Source organism: Notolepis coatsorum, assembly GCF_963971535.1.
Source record: "Notolepis coatsorum genome assembly, contig: SUPER_1_unloc_1, whole genome shotgun sequence".
In the NCBI taxonomy this organism is placed as follows: Eukaryota; Metazoa; Chordata; class Actinopteri; order Aulopiformes; family Paralepididae; genus Notolepis; species Notolepis coatsorum.
Window position 1 is genome coordinate 278,808 of NW_028174886.1, and position 25,000 is coordinate 303,807.

The 25,000-nt window shown below is 47.7% G+C and overlaps 1 protein-coding gene across 1 annotated transcript in view; it reads left to right on the forward strand.

Moving 5' to 3' along the window:
* The window catches only part of LOC311246245 (vacuolar protein sorting-associated protein 53 homolog), a gene marked incomplete at both ends in the record, with an annotated part of 75,380 nt that overhangs the window by 28,881 nt on the left and 21,499 nt on the right, over positions 1–25,000 (forward strand). The window contains 1 exon segment of the mRNA XM_084338475.1: positions 23,580–23,727. Within this exon segment, the coding sequence (XP_084194601.1) occupies positions 23,580–23,727 (148 nt within the window).

Sequence of the window (25,000 nt, forward strand, 5' to 3'; positions counted from 1 at the left end):
CCCTAATCATACTGTCCAGCCTATTAACTATTAAACACAACCCTAATCATACTGTCCAGCCTATTAACTACTAAACACAACCCTAACCATACTGTCCAACATATTAACTACTAAACACAACCCTAAACATACTGTCCAGCCTATTAACTACTAAACACAACCCTAAACATACTGTCCAGCCTATTAACTACTAAACACAACCCTAAACATACTGTCCAGCCTATTAACTACTAAACACAACCCTAATCATACTGTCCAGCCTATTAACTACTAAACACAACCCTAACCATACTGTCCAGCCTATTAACTACTAAACACAACCCTAAACATACTGTCCAGCCTATTAACTACTAAACACAACCCTAACTATACTGTCCAGCCTATTAACTATTAAACACAACCCTAATCATACTGTCCAGCCTATTAACTACTAAACACAACCCTAATCATACTGTCCAGCCTATTAACTATTAAACACAACCCTAATCATACTGTCCAGCCTATTAACTACTAAACACAACCCTAATCATACTGTCCAGCCTATTAACTATTAAACACAACCCTAAACATACTGTCCAGCCTATTAACTACTAAACACAACCCTAACCATACTGTCCAGCCTATTAACTACTAAACACAACCCTAAACATACTGTCCAGCCTATTAACTATTAAACACAACCCTAATCATACTGTCCAGCCTATTAACTACTAAACACAACCCTAAACATACTGTCCAGCCTATTAACTATTAAACACAACCCTAAACATACTGTCCAGCCTATTAACTACTAAACACAACCCTAAACATACTGTCCAGCCTATTAACTACTAAACACAACCCTAATCATACTGTCCAGCCTATTAACTACTAAACACAACCCTAATCATACTGTCCAGCATATTAACTACTAAACACAACCCTAAACATACTGTCCAGCCTATTAACTACTAAACACAACCCTAACCATACTGTCCAGCCTATTAACTACTAAACACAACCCTAATCATACTGTCCAGCCTATTAACTATTAAACACAACCCTAAACATACTGTCCAGCCTATTAACTACTAAACACAACCCTAACCATACTGTCCAGCCTATTAACTACTAAACACAACCCTAACCATACTGTCCAACATATTAACTACTAAACACAACCCTAACCATACTGTCCAGCCTATTAACTACTAAACACAACCCTAATCATACTGTCCAGCCTATTAACTATTAAACACAACCCTAATCATACTGTCCAGCCTATTAACTATTAAACACAACCCTAAACATACTGTCCAGCCTATTAACTACTAAACACAACCCTAATCATACTGTCCAGCCTATTAACTACTAAACACAACCCTAATCATACTGTCCAGCCTATTAACTACTAAACACAACCCTAAACATACTGTCCAGCCTATTAACTATTAAACACAACCCTAAACATACTGTCCAGCCTATTAACTATTAAACACAACCCTAAACATACTGTCCAGCATATTAACTACTAAACACAACCCTAACCATACTGTCCAGCATATTAACTACTAAACACAACCCTAACCATACTGTCCAACCTATTAACTACTAAACACAACCCTAAACATACTGTCCAGCCTATTAACTACTAAACACAACCCTAACCATACTGTCCAGCATATTAACTATTAAACACAACCCTAATCATACTGTCCAGCCTATTAACTACTAAACACAACCATAACCATACTGTCCAGCATATTAACTACTAAACACAACCCTAATCATACTGTCCAGCCTATTAACTATTAAACACAACCCTAATCATACTGTCCAGCCTATTAACTACTAAACACAACCCTAATCATACTGTCCAGCATATTAACTACTAAACACAACCCTAACCATACTGTCCAGCCTATTAACTACTAAACACAACCCTAATCATACTGTCCAGCCTATTAACTACTAAACACAACCCTAAACATACTGTCCAGCCTATTAACTACTAAACACAACCCTAAACATACTGTCCAGCCTATTAACTATTAAACACAACCCTAAACATACTGTCCAGCCTATTAACTATTAAACACAACCCTAAACATACTGTCCAGCCTATTAACTACTAAACACAACCCTAATCATACTGTCCAGCCTATTAACTACTAAACACAACCCTAACCATACTGTCCAGCCTATTAACTATTAAACACAACCCTAAACATACTGTCCAGCCTATTAACTACTAAACACAACCCTAACCATACTGTCCAGCCTATTAACTATTAAACACAACCCTAATCATACTGTCCAGCCTATTAACTATTAAACACAACCCTAATCATACTGTCCAGCCTATTAACTATTAAACACAACCCTAAACATACTGTCCAGCCTATTAACTACTAAATACAACCCTAACCATACTGTCCAGCCTATTAACTATTAAACACAACCCTAAACATACTGTCCAGCCTATTAACTACTAAACACAACCCTAATCATACTGTCCAGCCTATTAACTATTAAACACAACCCTAAACATACTGTCCAGCCTATTAACTACTAAACACAACCCTAATCATACTGTCCAGCCTATTAACTACTAAACACAACCCTAATCATACTGTCCAGCCTATTAACTACTAAACACAACCCTAATCATACTGTCCAGCATATTAACTATTAAACACAACCCTAACCATACTGTCCAGCCTATTAACTACTAAACACAACCCTAACCATACTGTCCAGCCTATTAACTACTAAACACAACCCTAAACATACTGTCCAGCCTATTAACGTTAGGTTATGACTATAACCAAGTTCTGTTAGTTAGGGGCGATGCTTGGCATCGCTACTGCACTATCTCGCGTACGTGCACGCGTACTGAATAAACCACAAATGTACCTCTAATACCAGTATTAGTCTGACCACACCCCTCATCAGCTTACCTTCATAAGCAGGTGTGTGGTCACCTGCTCTCCTCCTTCCCAAGCTTTCACCACAAGGTGAGGACAAGGGCTGCAGCGGCGTCCGATGCCAAGCATCGCCCCTAACTAACAGAACTTGGTTATAGTCATAACCTAACGTTCTGTATCGTTAGTGGCTTAGCTTGGCATCGCTACTGCACAAGGGAGGCCAAGCGGAGCCACTTGGCTGACAAATACACCCCGCTGACAGCCCCCCAAAACCATCAGAACAGGGAGGGCCGAGCCCCCCCGACCCCCCCTAATGGAGGGTAGCCCCCCTATTAGGGACGTCACGGGAGGGCGACGGACCCGACCGTGCGAAGAGGCACTCAAGCAACTCAACGCACAGGGTGAGCAGACCGTGGCTTGACCCCACGACTACACACACGCACAACCCGCATGCCACCCGGGAACGAACGGAGGAACAACCTCGTTACTGCCCCCAGAATCACGGGGTCAAGGGCAAACCCAACCCCGTGGCAAGGCCGTAGCAGCGGAGCACGAAGGAAGACCCAGACCCACCAAAAGGACTGGACTCCCTGGAATGGGGGCCCGGAGAAGTCCATGATGCCAGCATCAAGACCCCACCAGGTGGGCACGTAGTGCCCCGCCCCCCACATCGCCAGCGTATTCGGACAAAGGCCCCTCAGTTACTGCACCTGGTATTCCCAGGCGGAACCAACCAGGCCAGAACCTGCCCAGCTTCCGAGATCGGACGAGACCGGGCGTGTTCAGGTCGGTATGGCCGTAAGCCGAGCGGGCCCCGTCCCCCCAATAGTACACCGCCTGGCACACTGACCCTGCAGAATAGGCAGTCAGCATGGCCGTAAGCACACAAAAAAGGTTAACCAACGGAAGCAGGCAGCGCACCGGGGAAAAACCAGGCAACAGGCTGTTAACCCTAGCCTGGAGACTGCGGACGAGACAGGCGCCAGAGGGGACAGCTGAACACAGCCGCCCCGGCGGAAGGAGCGTAAGCTGGCGGTGTTGCATGACCAAGCCTCCATTTAACAACCCCCACCCAGAGGGGTCGAGGCAGAGAAGGCTGACACGATTGGCAGACGTCATGAACGTGCAGGGGCACCCTCAAACGGTGAACCCGGGAGTTGACACTGCTCCAACACACCAGGGAATCAACCACCTCGGTGTTACCCAATGCGGTGGTTGTTCCTATAACCCCTCAAGAAAAAACTCCAAAACACACCTGCGGGTATACACCGGCTATACCGCAGTACAAGTGTTTCAGTTTCCAAAAAGGGTTAACCCAGGCCTACGGGTCGCAAACATCACTTCGGACCGGGCCTGGCGGTACGGGAAGCACAGGGTCACCAGAGGAGGTCAAAAAACCACCCCCACAGGCCCCTCTTCGCCATGCGTGAGAGAGGAGCGAAAAATAATGGAGAACCAGCCCCTAAGCACACCGTACCTGGTATTCCCCGGCGGTCTCCCAACCAAGTACTAACCAGGACCAACCTGTGTAGCGGCCGAGATCCGACGAGATCGAGCGCGTACAGAATGGCATGGCTGTAAGCCATGATGACAGTGCTGAGTAAAAACATACCCAACCAGGGTCTCCATAGCGCTTAACCCTGTGACACCCAGACCGACCTGGCATTTTTCCCCCTGAAAAAAGCCCAAGTCCCTCAGGGTACCAGAACAGCAGATCTGCATCCCCGGCGGACAACGGGTTCAACTGATCTGGACCAGCGTGACCAGAACCAGTCCCGTGCCCTAACCACGCCGACATGCCTACTCCAGGAGAAGGGCAGATATGCGTGTTGATCTTAACATGAAAAGAAGGCGCCACCCAGACGTCGGGACGAACCGCGCCTGGTGGCCCACCCCAAGGGCGTGAGACCCCACTACATATGTTCAGATCCATCCCGTCATCATCCCCCAGACATGAACGAGAATCCGTCGACAACCCACCCAGGTCATGGGATGTGGTCGCCGGAAGAGGAAAAACCCCCATCTCAGTTGCTTTATAAAAACGCTGTTTCAACCACAAGCAACTAAGGCGTGCCAGTCAATCGCCTGTTTACAGCGAGCTAGCACTATACGTGCGTCGGGACACACCCCCATCAATGAACAGGCTATTTAGACCTGTCATTGAATCCCCAAGGCGCCCAGGGGAACGACAAGAGGGGTGTGACACTCCCTAACTCCAACACTTCTGGAATAGAAAGAAGGAAGCATCAACAGTATGTATCCCAGTCTACACAGCCGGGGTAAAAAATGTTCACATTTTTACATCCCACCACCCTCCCATAGGAAAGAGACGGGGATCCCCAGAGAGACTTCCCACGCGAGCTGTACAGATTGAAAAGAATATATTGCACCTTGAGCCATGTAAAAAACTGGTTTTAGGGCCTCCGGGGAAGAGGCACCGAACCCATACACACTCAATAAACGAATTGAATCGAATATACATACAATAGAAAAGGACCCTTCTAGAGGGTCCACTCACTTTGACAATCTGAGGAGGAAGGCTCTGTACTCTGATGGAGGCTTCCTCACATGGAAGAAGGAGTCCGAACTCACAGAAGGCCTGAGTAGGCGCTTGGTGAGGAGGAGCCCTGACCACCCCCCCTGAAAACAGATCCATCACATGGACCTGAACAGCACACGGAAGTCCTACCAACAGAGACGCGCACGGTGACGTACTCTATGGCGGGGGAATTCCTGCGGTGCACACGCCCAATATACCAGGCCGTGGGACCAGGAACTCCCTCCCCCCCCCCCCCGTAACGTGCCGAACCGCCACGTGACGGGAACCTTGAAGGACAGGGGGTGCACCCCTGACCGACAGAACAATGGGGAGAGGAAAGGTTACCAGTTCACCCCTTTACGACCCCACACCCATGATACGACGTAACGACAAAAAGAGAATATGACACAGTCATAGTCAGCTCTATGAAGCGTTTCACAGCTCCACACAGCGCACGAGCTAACCTGCTATCTGATTTTTACTAAGGAAAAACACAGAATAGAGAGGGCTCTAAGAACCCCGGTCCAACATACACATGTGCTTCTGTGGCCAGTACAACCCAGTTGTAGGTCACATGACACACACAACCCATCATCACCTACAAAAAATGGCAAAAACACTCAACAGAGGAACGCCGTTTTTTTCACAATGAGAGAATACATCATTCTTGATTAGTATCGACCACAGGCCTTGCTAAGCACACATGACAGCAACCAAACCAATTTCCCTTTAGGAAATAAGTTTCTCCAGCAGATTTAGCACAACCTCAGCAATCAAGCTGAGAGTTACATCGTATCCCTACCACACAAAAGACACAATTAATGCACAACATGTCTGATAGGAGGTGATAAAGTCCCCAGGGAACCGGGGGGGGAAACACAATCCTCCTATTTTACCCTCAATACGGCCAGTTAAAACAGGAAAACCTGTTAATGTGTGAACTCACTGTTCATTGTCATTACAGTCTGAGAAAGAACATTCTTTTACTCACTCGTCACCAAGCATAGCTTCATAGGTTAGTTGCCTTAGTAGTGAGTACACGGTACACATAAACACCATGATGTTTCTCACACAACAACCAGATCAATACATCACGACCTGCACGGAGAAGCTAACTGCCAGTGACAAAAACAGCTCACACACAACCCGCAACGTATCTCAAATGCATTGCAACAACACACGTTTTGGGAAAAAACACCGTTATTCACAATACATTTAGCAAGGTAAAACCAGAAGACGTGTTTATGAGGTCTGGCCAACCCCGTACCTGCCCGGAACGCAGATCAGCGAAGTGCAGTCACAAGCCACCGTAGAACACAGCCGTCCCGTGTTGTTCGATCCGGGCAGCGTCGCCGCTCCACCAGTCGCTACAGTCCTCTTTGTTGACGCAATCCCCGTCTAGGCTCAGGCAGGGTCGACGAACATCCCCTGTCAAGGATGACGTCGTGGTCAAGAGTGTAAAACATGTTAAAAATCAAAGCACGTTCAACAGAATAGCATCAAGCTAACGGCTGCTCCAACCGTTCGGGTGCTATTGCTTCCGCTCGCGAGACGCCGATCTACGACGCACGCGATCAGGAGCGAGCTCCCGGCGGCGCACGAGAAGCCAAGCTACCCCGCGCCAGGCCACCGACCGGCTAACCGTAAGCTATGAACATGTAAACAATGACATAACACTCACCCAGACAGGCCGCCGTTCTGAACCCTCCTCACTTTTTAAGAGAAAAGAGAAAACAAGACGTCAACACCGCTTCACAACGGTGACAGTAACACGTCCGGCGGAATCAGCACAGTACCAACTGGCCTGTATAGCTGACTTTGAACATGAATCTGCCGCTATCGCACATTACATGCACATATCCCCTCGTGAAGGAATACTCTCATTTGGATATGAAAGATGGGGTCTTAACACGGTGACAGAGAGAATCCACTCGTCCAGAACACACAGGGATCACCAGTGTCAATGGTCGCGGCCCACTAGTTAAAACTATAATGGTCGCCAGACCAAGGCCTTCTGTCGCCTAGACGGCTAAACAAAGGACCCTAGCCTGGGGCCGGTTTCCATAAACTTTGTCAAGTAGCCCCCATAGCACTAACAGACAAGTGGAGCCCGCCAGCAAACACTACTCACCCAACCTGGAACGCACCGCTCCTCACAACAGCGGCATGTCCGACAGTTCAGCTGTGGCCTGACAGGTTTCACCCCAACAAACACAGCAAGGAACTGCAGTTGAGAAGCATGCAGCGGCGTGCTCCCAATACGAAAACCGGTGGAGGGTTTGTAGAATGATCATCATCTTCTAGACACTCCAGTACGAAGACAATATCGCCGTATTTTCTCGAAAATAGTGAGAGAGAAAATAAAGATATGATGTCAACGTATCCTTGTTTCCCAAGCTGTTCCTAATCCAATTTCTTCCATCATGGTGTCAAGTGTGGGGATCTACCGAGGCACCTCTTCCTTGTGGTGAAAGCGAGAAGGAGGAGAGCAGGTGACCACACACCTGCTTATGAAGGTAAGCTGATGAGGGGTGTGGTCAGACTAATACTGGTATTAGAGGTACATTTGTGGTTTATTCAGTACGCGTGCACGTACGCGAGATAGTGCAGTAGCGATGCCAAGCTAAGCCACTAACGATACAGAACTACTAAACACAACCCTAATCATACTGTCCAGCATATTAACTACTAAACACAACCCTAACCATACTGTCCAGCATATTAACTACTAAACACAACCCTAATCATACTGTCCAGCCTATTAACTACTAAACACAACCCTAACCATACTGTCCAGCCTATTAACTACTAAACACAACCCTAATCATACTGTCCAGCATATTAACTACTAAACACAACCCTAAACATACTGTCCAGCATATTAACTATTAAACACAACCCTAATCATACTGTCCAGCCTATTAACTACTAAACACAACCCTAATCATACTGTCCAGCCTATTAACTACTAAACACAACTCTAATCATACTGTCCAGCATATTAACTACTAAACACAACCCTAACCATACTGTCCAGCCTATTAACTACTAAACACAACCCTAACCATACTGTCCAGCATATTAACTACTAAACACAACTCTAATCATACTGTCCAGCCTATTAACTACTAAACACAACCCTAAACATACTGTCCAGCCTATTAACTACTAAACACAACCCTAACCATACTGCCCAGCATATTAACTACTAAACACAACCCTAATCATACTGTCCAGCCTATTAACTACTAAACACAACCCTAAACATACTGTCCAGCCTATTAACTACTAAACACAACCCTAACCATACTGTCCAGCATATTAACTACTAAACACAACCCTAACCATACTGTCCAGCCTATTAACTACTAAACACAACCCTAATCATACTGTCCAGCCTATTAACTACTAAACACAACCCTAAACATACTGTCCAGCCTATTAACTATTAAACACAACCCTAACCATACTGTCCAGCCTATTAACTACTAAACACAACCCTAACCATACTGTCCAGCCTATTAACTACTAAACACAACCCTAATCATACTGTCCAGCCTATTAACTACTAAACACAACTCTAATCATACTGTCCAGCATATTAACTACTAAACACAACCCTAACCATACTGTCCAGCCTATTAACTACTAAACACAACCCTAAACATACTGTCCAGCCTATTAACTACTAAACACAACCCTAATCATACTGTCCAGCATATTAACTACTAAACACAACTCTAATCATACTGTCCAGCATATTAACTACTAAACACAACCCTAAACATACTGTCCAGCCTATTAACTACTAAACACAACTCTAATCATACTGTCCAGCATATTAACGATAGGTTATGTAGATAACCTAGTTATATTAGTATAGGCTAAGCTCCCGCTCTGAGCCTTACGAGATACTCCATATCGCCTGTGATACCTAATGTATCTCCCACGAACAAAACACATGCACCCCACCTGTATGGGGCCCCGCCCCTTATGGTGGTACCACCCATATAATCATGACTCTGGTCATGACACACCCTTCCTCGCCAAAAACCCGTCCCAGGAAAAGATCCCTCAAGAGGGAACTCAGGGCGCGCAGAGCGGGAGCTTAGCCTATACTAATATAACTAGGTTATCTACATAACCTATCGTTATACTTCGTATGGCATCGCTCCCGCTCTGAGCCTTACGAGATAATGGGGAAGAGCGGGTGCGAGACCCGACAGATGTACCCCCTGAGGACCCGTAAGCCCACATCAAGGGGTGCGGGGAGCCCTGTCACCCCATCCTTCCTAACGAAGGGGGGGCGCAGTCAACTCCACCTGAATGCGAACAAGAGGGAACTAGAACCCCTTGAACACACCGTACAGGCGGAACCACGTGTGACTCAACACACTGCGGCCCATACCCATACACTCCCGCTACCCGACCAAAGGACGGGAAGCAGGAAAGGCCACAGACCCCAGAACCGCCTGGGAGACAGAACCCCCGGTCATGTCCATGAGGTAAAACCTTACAAAGGGGCCCGGTGAGGACCATGAAGCTGCAGCACAGATGTCCTCCACCGAGGCCCCACCCAGGAGAGCGGCAGAGGCAGCCACCCCACGAGTGGAGTGCGCCCTGACGCCCCCAGGGGGATCCTGCCCAGCCAACGTGTAGCAGAGGGCAATACCCTCGCACAACCAATGGGACAGGCGCTGCTTCGACAGTGCCTTACCAGCACGAGCCCCACCGTAACAGACAAAAAGCTGATCGGTAACCCTGAAGTCCTGAGTACGGCTGAGGTAAAACCCCAAAGCACGGACTGGACATGACAGGTGAAGGCCCGCATCTAACTCACTAGTGTGAGGAGGAGGACGAAAAGCCTGAACCACAATATCCCGGGAGCGGAAGGAACTCCGGATATTCTTAGGCACGAAAGCAGGATTAGGTCGCAGAGTGGCACCGCAATCGGTCCGAAAAGACAGGCACTCTGGACGTACCGAGAGAGCACAGAGCTCACCCACGCGTTTAGCGGAAGTGACAGCCAGTAGGAACGCGGTCTTGAAAGACAGCTGTCCCAACGGCGCCTGCTCGAGCGGCTCAAACGGGGCCAAGGACAACCGACCGAGGACCAATTGAAGATCCCAAGTCGGAGCCAAGGAGCGTTGCACCGGCTTAACGCGTCGAGCGCCAAGCAGGAAACGCTTCACAAGAGGGTGGCTGAACAAGACATTCCCCTCAAATCCCTCATGATAGGAGGATATAGCTGCTGCATATACCCTCACTGTCGAAGCCGACAGACTATCAAGGAGAGACTGGAGATAACCCAGAACAGCATCCAGGGGGCAGGAGACTGGGTCCCAGCCCCCCCCCTTACACCATTCTTGGAACGCACGCCACCTGCCCGCGTAAACCGCGACAGTGGAGGGAGCATGCGCACACCGGATGGTATCAACCACTGCGGGATCCATCCTCTCCAGACTCACCCTCCCACCAGCCACACCACCAGGCGTTGACCCAACACCGGAGGCTGGACAAGCACTCCGTTGTGCTGCGAGAGGGCCGTCGCTGACCACGGAATGACCCAAGGAGGAGCGACCAGAAGCTGGATTAAGACCGGGAACCACACTGACGTGCCCCGGTCCGGTGCGACCAGGATCACCGTCCTGCGCTCCCTCCGTATCCGCTCCAACAGCTGACTCAACAGCTGTACAGGAGGGAAGGCGTACAGAAGACCGGGCGGCCATGGAAAGGTCGAGAAGGCATCCACCCCCAAGGGGGGATGATCCGCTCGACTGAGCGAGAACCACAAGGGGCACTTGTGAGAACGTCGGCACGCAAACAGATCTACCGAGGCCTCCCCGAACCGATCCCAGATCTGTCTGACTATGTCGGGGCGGAGTTCCCACTCGTCGTGACGAGGACCGCCCCGAGACATTATATCCGCCGCCACATTTTCCGTACCAGGAACGTGGAGCGCCCGCAGACTGCGCAGCCTGCGGGATGCCCATAGCAACAGTTCGCGCGCCACCCGGAGCAGGCGGGCGGAACGAGTCCCACCCTGCCTGTTGATATACGCCGCCGCCGTCACATTGTCTGTCCTGATCAAAACATGCTGGCCTACCACCAGGTGGCCGAGCCGTTTGAGGACCAGGAGGACCGCCTTCAACTCCAACACATTGATATGCAGGACAGCTGGGTCGGCATGACCCGTCCAGCTGCCCCCCACTGCGTGGGTCCGAAACGCCCCTCCCCAACCCGTGAGAGAGGCGTCGGTGAAAACCGTGACGTGGGAGCCTCTGCTGCCCATGGGGACCCCAGCGGAGAGGATACCCAGCCTCCCCCAGTGGGCGAGATCCCCCCATATCGACAAAGGAACCGTCAACCGTCTCCCTTTGCCCCACACCGGATCTATTCTCAAAGAGAGAAACCACCTCTGTATCCGCCTCATAAAGAGGAGGCCAAGAGGAACCACCGCGTGGGCCGCCGACATAAGGCCCAGCAGACGCATCACCTGCAGCGCCGTAACCGTCCCTCCCAGACGGAAACCCCCGAGCGCGTGACGGAGATCCCCCCGACGCTGCTCCGAGAGGGTCGCAAGCATGGGCTTCGACCTCAATGTCAAGCCCAAGTACTCCACCTGTTGACTGGGAAGAGGGGTACTCTTCTTCCAATTCACAGCAAAACCCAGGCTGGTGAGGAATTCCACCACCAGTCGAGTATGAGACCTGGCAACCTCCTCTGAACGGCTGAGGAGCAGAATGTCGTCGAGATAGAACAAAACTCGTATCCCCCGACGACGTAAAGGCCCCAGAGCAGCCGCCACGCACTTGGTGAATGTGCGGGGAGCCAGAGAATAACCGAACGGCATTCTGTGGTACTCGTACGCCACGCCCTGAAACAGGAACCGTAGGAACTTCCTGTGAGGAGGGAAAATGGGTATGTGAAAATACGCATCCTTCAGGTCTATGGAGGTGAACCAGTCCCCCCTCCTGACAGCAAGCAGAAGGAGTCGGACGGTCAACATCCTGAATGGTCTCACTACAATCAACCGATTGAACATGGACAGATTCAGTATAGGTCTGACCCCCCCAGTTTTCTTGGGCACCAGAAAATAACGGGAGTAGACGCCTGACATTGCGTCCTCTCTCGGGACCACAACGACGGCCTGCTTCGCCAACAGAGATCGAATCTCGGCGGCCAGGGCTGTCACTGCGCCCGACCCTGACAACAGGGTCGGCACCAAACCTGAGAACGGAGGATGGGGCCGCGCAAACTGCAAAACCAGCCCCGCCTCTAACGTTCCCCTCATCCACCGATTCAAGGGACATTCCCGTCGCCATATGTGAATATAATCCCACAGCGCCCCCGCCGTCAACTGACGCTGGGCCGCAAGGAACAGCAGATAATTGGCCCGGTCCCCCCCGTCGTGCAAAGCACCCAAGGGGGGACCCCGACAGAAAGGGCCGGTTTGATACGGGAGGAGCGGTCATCAAACTTGTGGACACACACTCACCCCCTGAACACCCCTCCAGCACACGCTGAGGAGCCGTTCCGCAGCCAGACACGCAAGGCCTGAGGACCCCATGGGCTCCTACACGCCGAAGCCCTGCAGTGATATTACTACCACTCAAATCACGCCAGCCTCTCCTTTGCAGACCACTGCCGGTTTGACGGGAGTGGGAGGCAACAGCGCGATACCCCGCCTGGCGAGGGCGAAGCCGGGGTAACCCCTGCTGAGCATTCAACAGAAGAGGCACCGAGTCCCCCTGCTGACCACTGAAGCTAGTGGCAGCTGCAACACCAGGTTCCACCCACCCACAACCTGCGGTGTAGGAACCACGCGACGACGGAACATTCTCACGGACAGACCCAGGCTCAGCCATCAACTGGGTGTCAGCCCCTGTCTCCATGAGAAGCGAAGAATGGGGCCGCATACGCTTCAAAGAAGGTTCGCGGCCCGCAGCCAAAGGAGAACGCTCAAAGCCGCGTTTCTGGGGATACCAGAGAGGGGACCGAACGGGGAGCGGGCTGCTCGCGGCAAAATGACGACGGGGTGGTTTACCAACCCCGAAATCACCAAAAATGGCCGATCCCTCGGCCGCCAAGACTGTCGGCCTTGCGAAACCCTGTCGATTCTCCAACCAGGGCACCACTGGCGGGGGAAACATGGCCGCCTGTCGAGGATCTCGCCACAGTCGTTGACGAGACCGTGCTCCCACCCCTGGCTGCACAGCGTGAGGCGGTGTAGGACCCGAATCAAAAACCGCCTGCGCCTCCACAGAACGCCCAAAAAGACTATCTGTGGAAAAAGGAGTCGTGAGGAGAGAAAACCTATCCTCTTCCCCAAGAGGAGACTGCTCCAACCAAAGATGCCTAACAACCAAAGTCGATAGCATCCGAATCCTCCCCGCAGTTATAGCTTGCGACTGAGTCAAGATCTCTATAACACCACAAACATGAATCACGTTCATAGTGTCGGTTGGACTCAAAGACCTACAACCCGACGCCATCTTGGATAGGAAAGTAGCCAGCTGAGCCACAACACTGGCCGCCGCTAAATGCCATCCTGCAGCAGTATACCACTCATCCGTCCATACTGCCACCCTCCGAGCCGACATGCTATCAAGCAACGGCCGGGCGGAACGTCGTTCATCCCCGCCTGGGCACAACAAAGAAGCTACCTGGCTACTTAGCCAAGGTACCCCCGGGCTGCACCCCGTCGTCAGCCCCTTCACCCGCAAAAAAGGTAAATAGAGCTCAGCGAACCCCCCCACACCCACCACCGACTGACCTTCATCAATGAAGGTGGCAAGAGGAGGGAAAAGCGGAATCCCGCGGCGGGGATTATTAGACATTCCAGCGTCAACATCAGTGTTAGCAGAAGAAGCAGCAGTAGCATTAGCAGTAGCAGTAGCATTAGCGTCAACAGCATGTTCCAGGATCGCCAAGACATCGCCCACTACAGTGGAACGATCGCCAAGCCGCCCCGGCCCTGGTGCCGAAACATACTCCACAGCACGACCAACACCGACATCGACGCCTACCGACACAGACCTCACCTTTGTACAAGCCGACCCGATAGCCAAACCTTGCACGCTGCTCCTCGGTCCGTCGCCGTCAGCCGAGGAACCACCAGCACAGGTCTGCGTCGTCAAAACAAGCTCCGGAGAATCCAGGGAAACACAATCCTCCGGTAAGCCCTCAACATTATTAATCTTCCTTAATCTTTTCATTTCCACTAGTTCGCATAGTGCATAGCATCCAGTGCGCTGGGACGAAAATAGAGGAAGGGTGTGTCATGACCAGAGTCATGATTATATGGGTGGTACCACCATAAGGGGCGGGGCCCCATACAGGTGGGGTGCATGTGTTTTGTTCGTGGGAGATACATTAGGTATCACAGGCGATATGGAGTATCTCGTAAGGCTCAGAGCGGGAGCGATGCCATACGAAGTATAACTACTAAACACAACCCTAAACATACTGAATGAATGAATGAAAAACTTTATTAACAGATTGCAGAATGGGTACAGTGCAGTACAGCTCAATACATACAATTGTTAAGGGGATGCAGACCAGAGAAAGACTTTCGTCTTGTTTCCACCAGGGTCCCCCATTTCCAATTCATCGTAACATATATGACATACATGACATACAGATAGACAGTACTGCTACATCTATACATTTATGACATACCAGATTTGCAATTACAGTACTGTATTTGTGATACAAAAAGAGTCCAGAAAGAAAAGAGTATATACATTAGGCGTAGAAACTGTACATTGGATTGGGTAGGTGGGGGTGGGACTGTACATTGGAGGTGGTTGGGGGGGGGGGGGGGGGGGGGGGGTAGGAGTGGGGGGGGGGGGGTGTTGGCGGGGGTTGTGTTCGGACATTTACAGGGGCCAGTTTCGAGTTGCAGTCTCCCTTAGGTGTTTTTTGAGAGTGTTTTTGAAAGTGGGTAGTGATTCACATTCCTTTACAGCTTTGGGTAGGGCGTTCCACATTGATGTGGCATAATTGCGAAACGTGTTTAGTCCCTTGTTTGAGCCGAATCTGGGTTTAACATGATTTGTGGAGCTCCCTCTGGTGTTGTGATCGTGGTATTCACTGACCTTTGGGAAGTATTTAGTCATGTACATGGGTACCTTGGTCGTGTAGTGTATCTTGTAGACCAGGCCCATTGCAAGTTGCTGTACTCTGTCGTCTACTCTAAGCCATCCTAGGTTGTCAAAGTGGGCAGGGGTGAGGTGGGTTCTAGGAGTAAGGTCAAGCAGTAGTCTGACCAGTTTGTTTTGAGATGTTTGTAATTTTGTTTTTAGCGCCTTTGAGGTGCTTTGGTACCATGAGGTGCAAGCATAGTCGTAGTACCCTTGAATGAGTGCTCCTGCTAGAGTCTTCAGGGTATTCTTGTTTACCAGTGAGGAGATCCGGTACAAGAAACGAGTTCGTTGGTTGACTTTTTTTATTACATTGGATGCCATTTTGTCACAGGAAAGATTTGCCTCTAGGATGGAACCCAGGTAGGTAATATCTTCTTTCCTTGTGACAATATTGTCACCCACTGTAACTGAGAAGCCGTCGGTCTTGCTGAGTTTGTTATTTGAACCGAAGAGAATGGACTCTGTTTTGCCCATGTGTAATGATAGTTTGTTATCAGCGAGCCATATGCAGATTTTGCTTAGTTCTGAGCTGAGGGTTTTTTCAACCTGTAATTTGTTCTTGTCAGAGACCAGCAGGGCTGAGTCGTCCGCAAACAGGAACAAGTTGCAGTCACAAGCTGACGACATGTCATTTGCATAAATTAGGAACAGTAGCGGACCTAGTATGCTTCCTTGTGGAACACCACAGTTTACTGTGAGGGGGGGGGATAGGGTACCGTTTACCTCCACCATCTGCTCTCTCCCCTCCAGGTAGGATTGCATCCAGCTCACTGATAGACTATCAAAACCAATTGCTTTTAGCTTGTCAATCAGAATGGTGTGATTGACAGTATGAGGCAGGCAGACCCTGTCCAGCCTATTAACTACTAAACACAACCCTAATCATACTGTCCAGCCTATTAACTATTAAACACAACCCTAATCATACTGTCCAGCCTATTAACTACTAAACACAACTCTAATCATACCGTCCAGCATATTAACTACTAAACACAACCCTAATCATACTGTCCAGCCTATTAACTACTAAACACAACCCTAATCATACTGTCCAGCCTATTAACTACTAAACACAACCCTAATCATACTGTCCAGCATATTAACTACTAAACACAACCCTAAACATACTGTCCAGCCTATTAACTACTAAACACAACCATAACCATACTGTCCAGCCTATTAACTACTAAACACAACCCTAACCATACTGTCCAGCATATTAACTACTAAACACAACCCTAATCATACTGTCCAGCCTATTAACTACTAAACACAACCCTAAACATACTGTCCAGCCTATTAACTATTAAACACAACCCTAATCATACTGTCCAGCATATTAACTACTAAACACAACCCTAATCATACTGTCCAGCCTATTAACTACTAAACACAACCCTAATCATACTGTCCAGCCTATTAACTACTAAACACAACCCTAAACATACTGTCCAGCATATTAACTACTAAACACAACCCTAACCATACTGTCCAGCCTATTAACTACTAAACACAACCCTAATCATACTGTCCAGCATATTAACTATTAAACACAACCCTAAACATACTGTCCAGCCTATTAACTACTAAACACAACCATAACCATACTGTCCAGCATATTACCTATTAACTACTAAACACAACCCTAATCATACTGTCCAGCCTATTAACTACTAAACACAACCCTAATCATACTGTCCAGCCTATTAACTACTAAACACAACCCTAACCATACTGTCCAGCCTATTAACTACTAAACACAACCCTAATCATACTGTCCAGCATATTAACTACTAAACACAACCCTAATCATACTGTCCAGCATATTAACTACTAAACACAACCCTAACCATACTGTCCAGCCTATTAACTACTAAACACAACTCTAACCATACTGTCCAACCTATTAACTACTAAACACAACCCTAATCATACTGTCCAGCCTATTAACTACTAAACACAACCCTAACCATACTGTCCAGCATATTACCTATTAACTACTAAACACAACCCTAACCATACTGTCCAGCATATTAACTACTAAACACAACCCTAACCATACTGTCCAGCATATTAACTACTAAACACAACCCTAAACATACTGTCCAGCCTATTAACTATTAAACACAACCCTAAACATACTGTCCAGCCTATTAACTACTAAACACAACCCTAAACATACTGTCCAGCCTATTAACTACTAAACACAACCCTAACCATACTGTCCAGCCTATTAACTACTAAACACAACCCTAATCATACTGTCCAGCCTATTAACTACTAAACACAACCCTAATCATACTGTCCAGCCTATTAACTATTAAACACAACCCTAAACATACTGTCCAGCCTATTAACTACTAAACACAACTCTAAACATACTGTCCAGCATATTAACTACTAAACACAACCCTAAACATACTGTCCAGCATATTAACTACTAAACACAACCCTAAACATACTGTCCAGCCTATTAACTACTAAACACAACCCTAACCATACTGTCCAGCCTATTAACTACTAAACACAACCCTAACCATACTGTCCAGCATATTAACTACTAAACACAACTCTAAACATACTGTCCAGCCTATTAACTATTAAACACAACCCTAATCATACTGTCCAGCCTATTAACTACTAAACACAACCCTAAACATACTGTCCAGCCTATTAACTATTAAACACAACCCTAATCCTACTGTCCAGCATATTAACTACTAAACACAACCCTAAACATACTGTCCTGCATATTAACTACTAAACACAACCCTAATCATACTGTCCAGCATATTAACTACTAAACACAACCCTAACCATACTGTCCAGCATATTAACTACTAAACACAACCCTAATCATACTGTCCAGCCTATTAACTACTAAACACAACCCTAATCATACTGTCCAGCATATTAACTACTAAACACAACCCTAATCATACTGTCCAGCATATTAACTACTAAACACAACCCTAACCATACTGTCCAGCATATTAACTACTAAACACAACCCTAATCATACTGTCCAGCATATTAACTACTAAACACAACCCTAATCATACTGTCCAGCATATTAACTACTAAACACAACCATAACCATACTGTCCAGCATATTAACTACTAAACACAACCCTAATCATACTGTCCAGCCTATTAACTGAATGAATGAATGAATGAAAACTTTATTAACAGATTGCAGAATGGGTACAGTGCAGTACAGCTCAATACATACAATTGTTAAGGGGATGCAGACCAGAGAAAGACTTTCGTCTTGTTTACACCAGGGTCCCCCATTTCCAATTCATCGTAACATATATGACATACATGACATACAGATAGACAGTACTGCTACATCTATACATTTATGACATACCAGATTTGCAATTACAGTACTGTATTTGTGATACAAAAAGAGTCCAGAAAGAAAAGAGTATATACATTAGGCGTAGAAACTGTACATTGGATTGGGTAGGTGGGGGTGGGACTGTACATTGGAGGTGGTTGGGGGGGGGTAGGAGTGTGGGGGGGGGGGTTGGGTAGGAGTGGGGGGGGGGGGGGGGGTTGGGTAGGAGGGGTGGGTGGGGACTGTACATTGGAGGTGGTTGGGTGGGTGGGGGGGGGGGGGTGGGTAGGAGGGGTGGGTGGGAGACACTGTACAACTGTACAAACAACACTGTACATTGGATTATTGACAAGACCATACTTGGTAATTTACTGTACATTGGCGGGGGTTGTGTTCGGACATTTACAGGGGCCAGTTTCGAGTTGCAGTCTCCCTTAGGTGTTTTTTGAGAGTGTTTTTGAAAGTGGGTAGTGATTCACATTCCTTTACAGCTTTGGGTAGGGCGTTCCACATTGATGTGGCATAATTGCGAAACGTGTTTAGTCCCTTGTTTGAGCCGAATCTGGGTTTAACATGATTTGTGGAGCTCCCTCTGGTGTTGTGATCGTGGTATTCACTGACCTTTGGGAAGTATTTAGTCATGTACATGGGTACCTTGGTCGTGTAGTGTATCTTGTAGACCAGGCCCATTGCAAGTTGCTGTACTCTGTCGTCTACTCTAAGCCATCCTAGGTTGTCAAAGTGGGCAGGGGTGAGGTGGGTTCTAGGAGTAAGGTCAAGCAGTAGTCTGACCAGTTTGTTTTGAGATGTTTGTAATTTTGTTTTTAGCGCTGAGGTGCTTTGGTACCATGAGGTGCAAGCATAGTCGTAGTACCCTTGAATGAGTGCTCCTGCTAGAGTCTTCAGGGTATTCTTGTTTACCAGTGAGGAGATCCGGTACAAGAAACGAGTTCGTTGGTTGACTTTTTTTATTACATTGGATGCCATTTTGTCACAGGAAAGATTTGCCTCTAGGATGGAACCCAGGTAGGTAATATCTTCTTTCCTTGTGACAATATTGTCACCCACTGTAACTGAGAAGCCGTCGGTCTTGCTGAGTTTGTTATTTGAACCGAAGAGAATGGACTCTGTTTTGCCCATGTGTAATGATAGTTTGTTATCAGCGAGCCATATGCAGATTTTGCTTAGTTCTGAGCTGAGGGTTTTTTCAACCTGTAATTTGTTCTTGTCAGAGACCAGCAGGGCTGAGTCGTCCGCAAACAGGAACAAGTTGCAGTCACAAGCTGACGACATGTCATTTGCATAAATTAGGAACAGTAGCGGACCTAGTATGCTTCCTTGTGGAACACCACAGTTTACTGTGAGGGGGGGGGATAGGGTACCGTTTACCTCCACCATCTGCTCTCTCCCCTCCAGGTAGGATTGCATCCAGCTCACTGATAGACTATCAAAACCAATTGCTTTTAGCTTGTCAATCAGAATGGTGTGATTGACAGTGTCGAAGGCCTTTTGTAGGTCCAGCATGACCATGCCGCAGTATTTGCCCGCGTCCACCTCTTGTTTGATGTGGTCGTTTAAATAGAGAAGGCATGTGTCAGTGGAGTGGGATGTTCTGAAGCCAGATTGGAATTCGTAGATTAGATTTTTTTCCGCAAGGTATTTTTCGACCTGTTCGTATACAATTTTTTCCATGACTTTCGAGATGGAGGTAAGGATAGAAACAGGGCGGTAGTTGCCGGGGTCTAATTTACTGCCTTTTTTGTGCAGAGGGGTCACTCTCGCAATTTTGAAGTCCTTGGGGACGTGTCCCTGTTTTATAGAGAGGTTTATTATGTGTGTGATGACTGGGGTGATGGCGGCTGCTGAGTCTCTGAGGAATTTGGAGGGGATGTTGTCATGGCCAGTGGCCTTGTTAGGTTGGAGGGCGCTCAGTTTTTTGAGTACCTCATCTGTTGTTACCATTTTCAGTTTGAAGTCATCTTTGTGGACCCCTAGGTTTTGTAGTAAGCTACTATGTGTTCTACCCCATAATGCCCTGAGTGGGAGGGTAGTTTGTTTACCAGTAACTACTAAACACAACCTAAACATACTGTCCAGCCTATTAACTACTAAACACAACCCTAATCATACTGTCCAGCATATTAACTACTAAACACAACCCTAAACATACTGTCCAGCCTATTAACTACTAAACACAACCCTAACCATACTGTCCAGCCTATTAACTGCTAAACACAACCCTAACCATACTGTCCAGCCTATTAACTACTAAACACAACCCTAACCATACTGTCCAGCATATTAACTACTAAACACAACCCTAACCATACTGTCCAGCCTATTAACTACTAAACACAACCCTAACCATACTGTCCAGCCTATTAACTACTAAACACAACCCTAACCATACTGTCCAGCCTATTAACTATTAAACAAAACCCTAACCATACTGTCCAGCCTATTAACTACTAAACACAACCCTAACCATACTGTCCAGCATATTAACTACTAAACACAACCCTAAACATACTGTCCAGCATATTAACTACTAAACACAACCCTAACCATACTGTCCAGCATATTAACTATTAAACACAACCCTAAACATACTGTCCAGCATATTAACTACTAAACACAACCCTAATCATACTGTCCAGCATATTAACTACTAAACACAACCCTAATCATACTGTCCAGCCTATTAACTACTAAACACAACCCTAACCATACTGTCCAGCCTATTAACTACTAAACACAACCCTAAACATACTGTCCAGCCTATTAACTACTAAACACAACCCTAATCATACTGTCCAGCCTATTAACTACTAAACACAACCCTAACCATACTGTCCAGCCTATTAACTACTAAACACAACCCTTATCATTAGGGCTGTACCGAATGTCATTTTTTAACATTCAAAGCTTCTATTGATTTCTTTTAAATAAATATCCTCAAACTAAATCCTCAATTTGAATAAAGCGATTAATCTGATTTAAATGAGTATTTTTTTTTAATTAAATCAACTTTCTTTAACTCAATCACCCCGGAGCGATATGCGTGATGTGTGGTTAAAAGGCCAGCGCTCTAAAGTATAGGAATATGTGGTGGTGTTTGCAGGGCTATAACTATATTCTATAAGTGACGGGGGCAGCGTGAGCCTCCCACGCGTTACTCCTCGCCACTGAGTCCATGCTGTCTGGTGAAAAGATGCGACAGGCTGCCGCCTCGTGTACCGGAGGGGACACGTGATGCAAGGCTTCTATCCTCACTACAGCCGACCAGTGGGAGGCATAGTCTAGCAACGTTCAATTCAAAACAGGGGAGGGGAGAATTGGATATACGAAATTGGGATGGGAGAAAAATAGAAAAAAATAAGGAGGAAAAAGTGGATAAAAGAAAATAAGATTTTGAATTGATTGAACTGAAAATGAATCGATCCCTGTTATGGGAAATGTTAAAGGACAAAACGATGAGCCGTTTGTACAAATCATTCTGAGTCGTTAATACATTAATACACAGAAATAGACGTAACATTAGAACAGATATGACTGAAAGTATCAAATGGCCCAGTTAGGAGCATCAACCTTGGCTAGGCGGTGATGTTCACGATGTTCCTAACTGGAATGTTAAACAACCTTGCTAGGAGAGGAAGAGATTAGGTCAAAAGTCATCCTCTCCCCACATTAAAGGGACAGTAGTGTCTGCCAGTGTCTGAGCTCATTATACTAGCTGGCGGCCATATTGAACCAGTCAAGCTGTACAAAGATAAAATGATAACACAGATCTATAATGACATGATAATATTTCCCACGACATCCCAAAGACACACTATACTATACTGTTATGTGAAGGATTTGTGAAGCTAATCTCTCTCGCTCTCTCTCTCCCTCTCTCTCTCTCCCCCTCCCCCTCTCACTGTCTCTCTCTTTCCTCTCCTCTCTCTCTCTCTCCCCCTCCCTCTCTCTCTCTCTCCCCTCCCCTCTCCTCCTCTCTCTCTCTCTCTCTCTCCCCCTCCCTCCCTCCCTCTCTCTCCCCTCCCCCTCTCTCTCTGTCTCTCTCTCTATCTCTCTCTCTCTCCCCCTCTCTCTCTCTCTCTCTCTCTCTCTCTCTCTCCCCCTCCTCTCTCTCTCTCTCTCTCTCTCTCTCTCTCTCTCTCTCTCTCTCTCTCTCTCTCTCTCTCTCTCCCCCCCCTCTCTCCCCCTCTCTCCCCCCCCCCCCTCCCTCCCTCCCCCTCTCTCTCTCCCCCTCCTCCCTCCCTCCCCCCCCTCTCCCTCTCCCCCTCCCTCCCCTCTCTCTCCCTCCCCCTCCCCCCTCCCTCCCTCCCCCTCTCTCCCTCTCTCCCTCCCTCCCTCCCTCTCCCCCCCTCCCTCCCCCCCCCCCCTCCCTCCCCCTCTCTCTCCCCTCCCCCTCCCCCCCTCCCTCCCTCTCCCTCCCTCCCTCCCTCCCCCCCCCCTCTCTCCCCTCCCTCCCCCTCCCTCTCCCCCCCTCCCTCCCCCCCCCCCCCCCCTCCCTCCCCCTCTCTCTCCCTCCCCCTCCCCCCCTCCCTCCCTCTCCCTCCCTCCCTCCCTCCCTCCCTCTCCCCCCCTCCCTCCCTCCCTCCCTCCCTCCCTCCCTCCCTCCTCCCCCCCCCTCTCTCCAGGACCAGTAGTAACAGTGGGGGTCTCACCATCAGTAGTCTCCTTAAAGAGAAGGAGGGCTCTGAGGCGGCCAAGTTCACGCTGGACGAGCTCTGCCTCATCTGTAGCATCCTGAGTACTGCTGAGTACTGCCTGGCCACCACACAGCAGGTACACACACACACACACACACACACACACACACAGACACACACACACACACACACACACACACACACACACACAACAGGGTTTTTCCGTTATTGAAATATTGGTGCCGGTCTCCGTGTCCTGGAAGATTTCAATCTCCCGGACAAATGGGAGAAATTCCGGTCAGAGTTTATTGAGCTTAAAAACAATTGATAGGCAGGCTATATCAAGAATGACATCCTCAAGGCATGTAGATTTATAATATTTTACTTAAAACTAGGCTACTTTTGCGTATACATTATATTCCAAATAAAATGAAGTCCCGTCGATAGACTCACATGCTGCTGCTGACTTGAAATCAAATAGGTGCATTTCCGTCTGTGGGCAGTCGCCCGACATTAAACAGCAGTCTGTTATAATCAAATTTTTATGAGCTAACGAATTCCGTTATATTGGACATTTGTATTAATTATATCAAGCGAAGAACTGCAAAACGGAGCTCCGGGCCCCAGTGAACGCATCGGACACCCACACCGGCCGAATGGAAAACGTGACCCGCCTTTGTAGGGCCCCGCCAGCCGGGTCTAACAGCCTGTGTTCGGGCGGATGGTTCCTACCGCTTGCGGGTTCACCATTATATTCATTATTATTGTTATTATGATTATTTATTATGATGATTATTATTATTATTATTATTATTAATAAGAATAGGCCATACATTTCGCGATATAGGCGAGCATTTTAGGTTATTCAAAAATGATAGACCTATTTAAAGAATGATGCTACGACTTTTGCAACAAACTAAATCAAATTGACTTCTACTTACCACCCTGTGTCTTTGGGTATCGCGAGGGGTTCAGAAGGACGTCGAAGCAGTTAAGTAGATCCAGGGAATCTTCAGGGAATCGGTCGTGTAAAGCATCCATTAGATGTTGAATGTAGCGAGCTCGGGCACTTTTGAAAGCCTGAACGGACCGGTCACCTGCATGTCACGGCATCAGCGGTCTCTGTGACTTCAAGTTCAGACTCATCTTCGTTGTCATTGTTAGACCTGCTTGTGCTTGGTTTCATAAAATATTTGTTAAGGTTAGCTTGTTGGGCCATCTCTCTCTCTCGCTCATATAGCTGTTTGTCGTTATGGTGGCCAGGCAGGCTCAATACAAAATAAAGAAAAAAAACATTCAATCCGAGCGTGCGCCAGCCGCGCTTTATCAGAGTGAAGCAACAATGAAACAAATGTAACGATTGTTTGTTCATCGCATAGGCTATTTAATTTTAGCCTATTTTAATACAA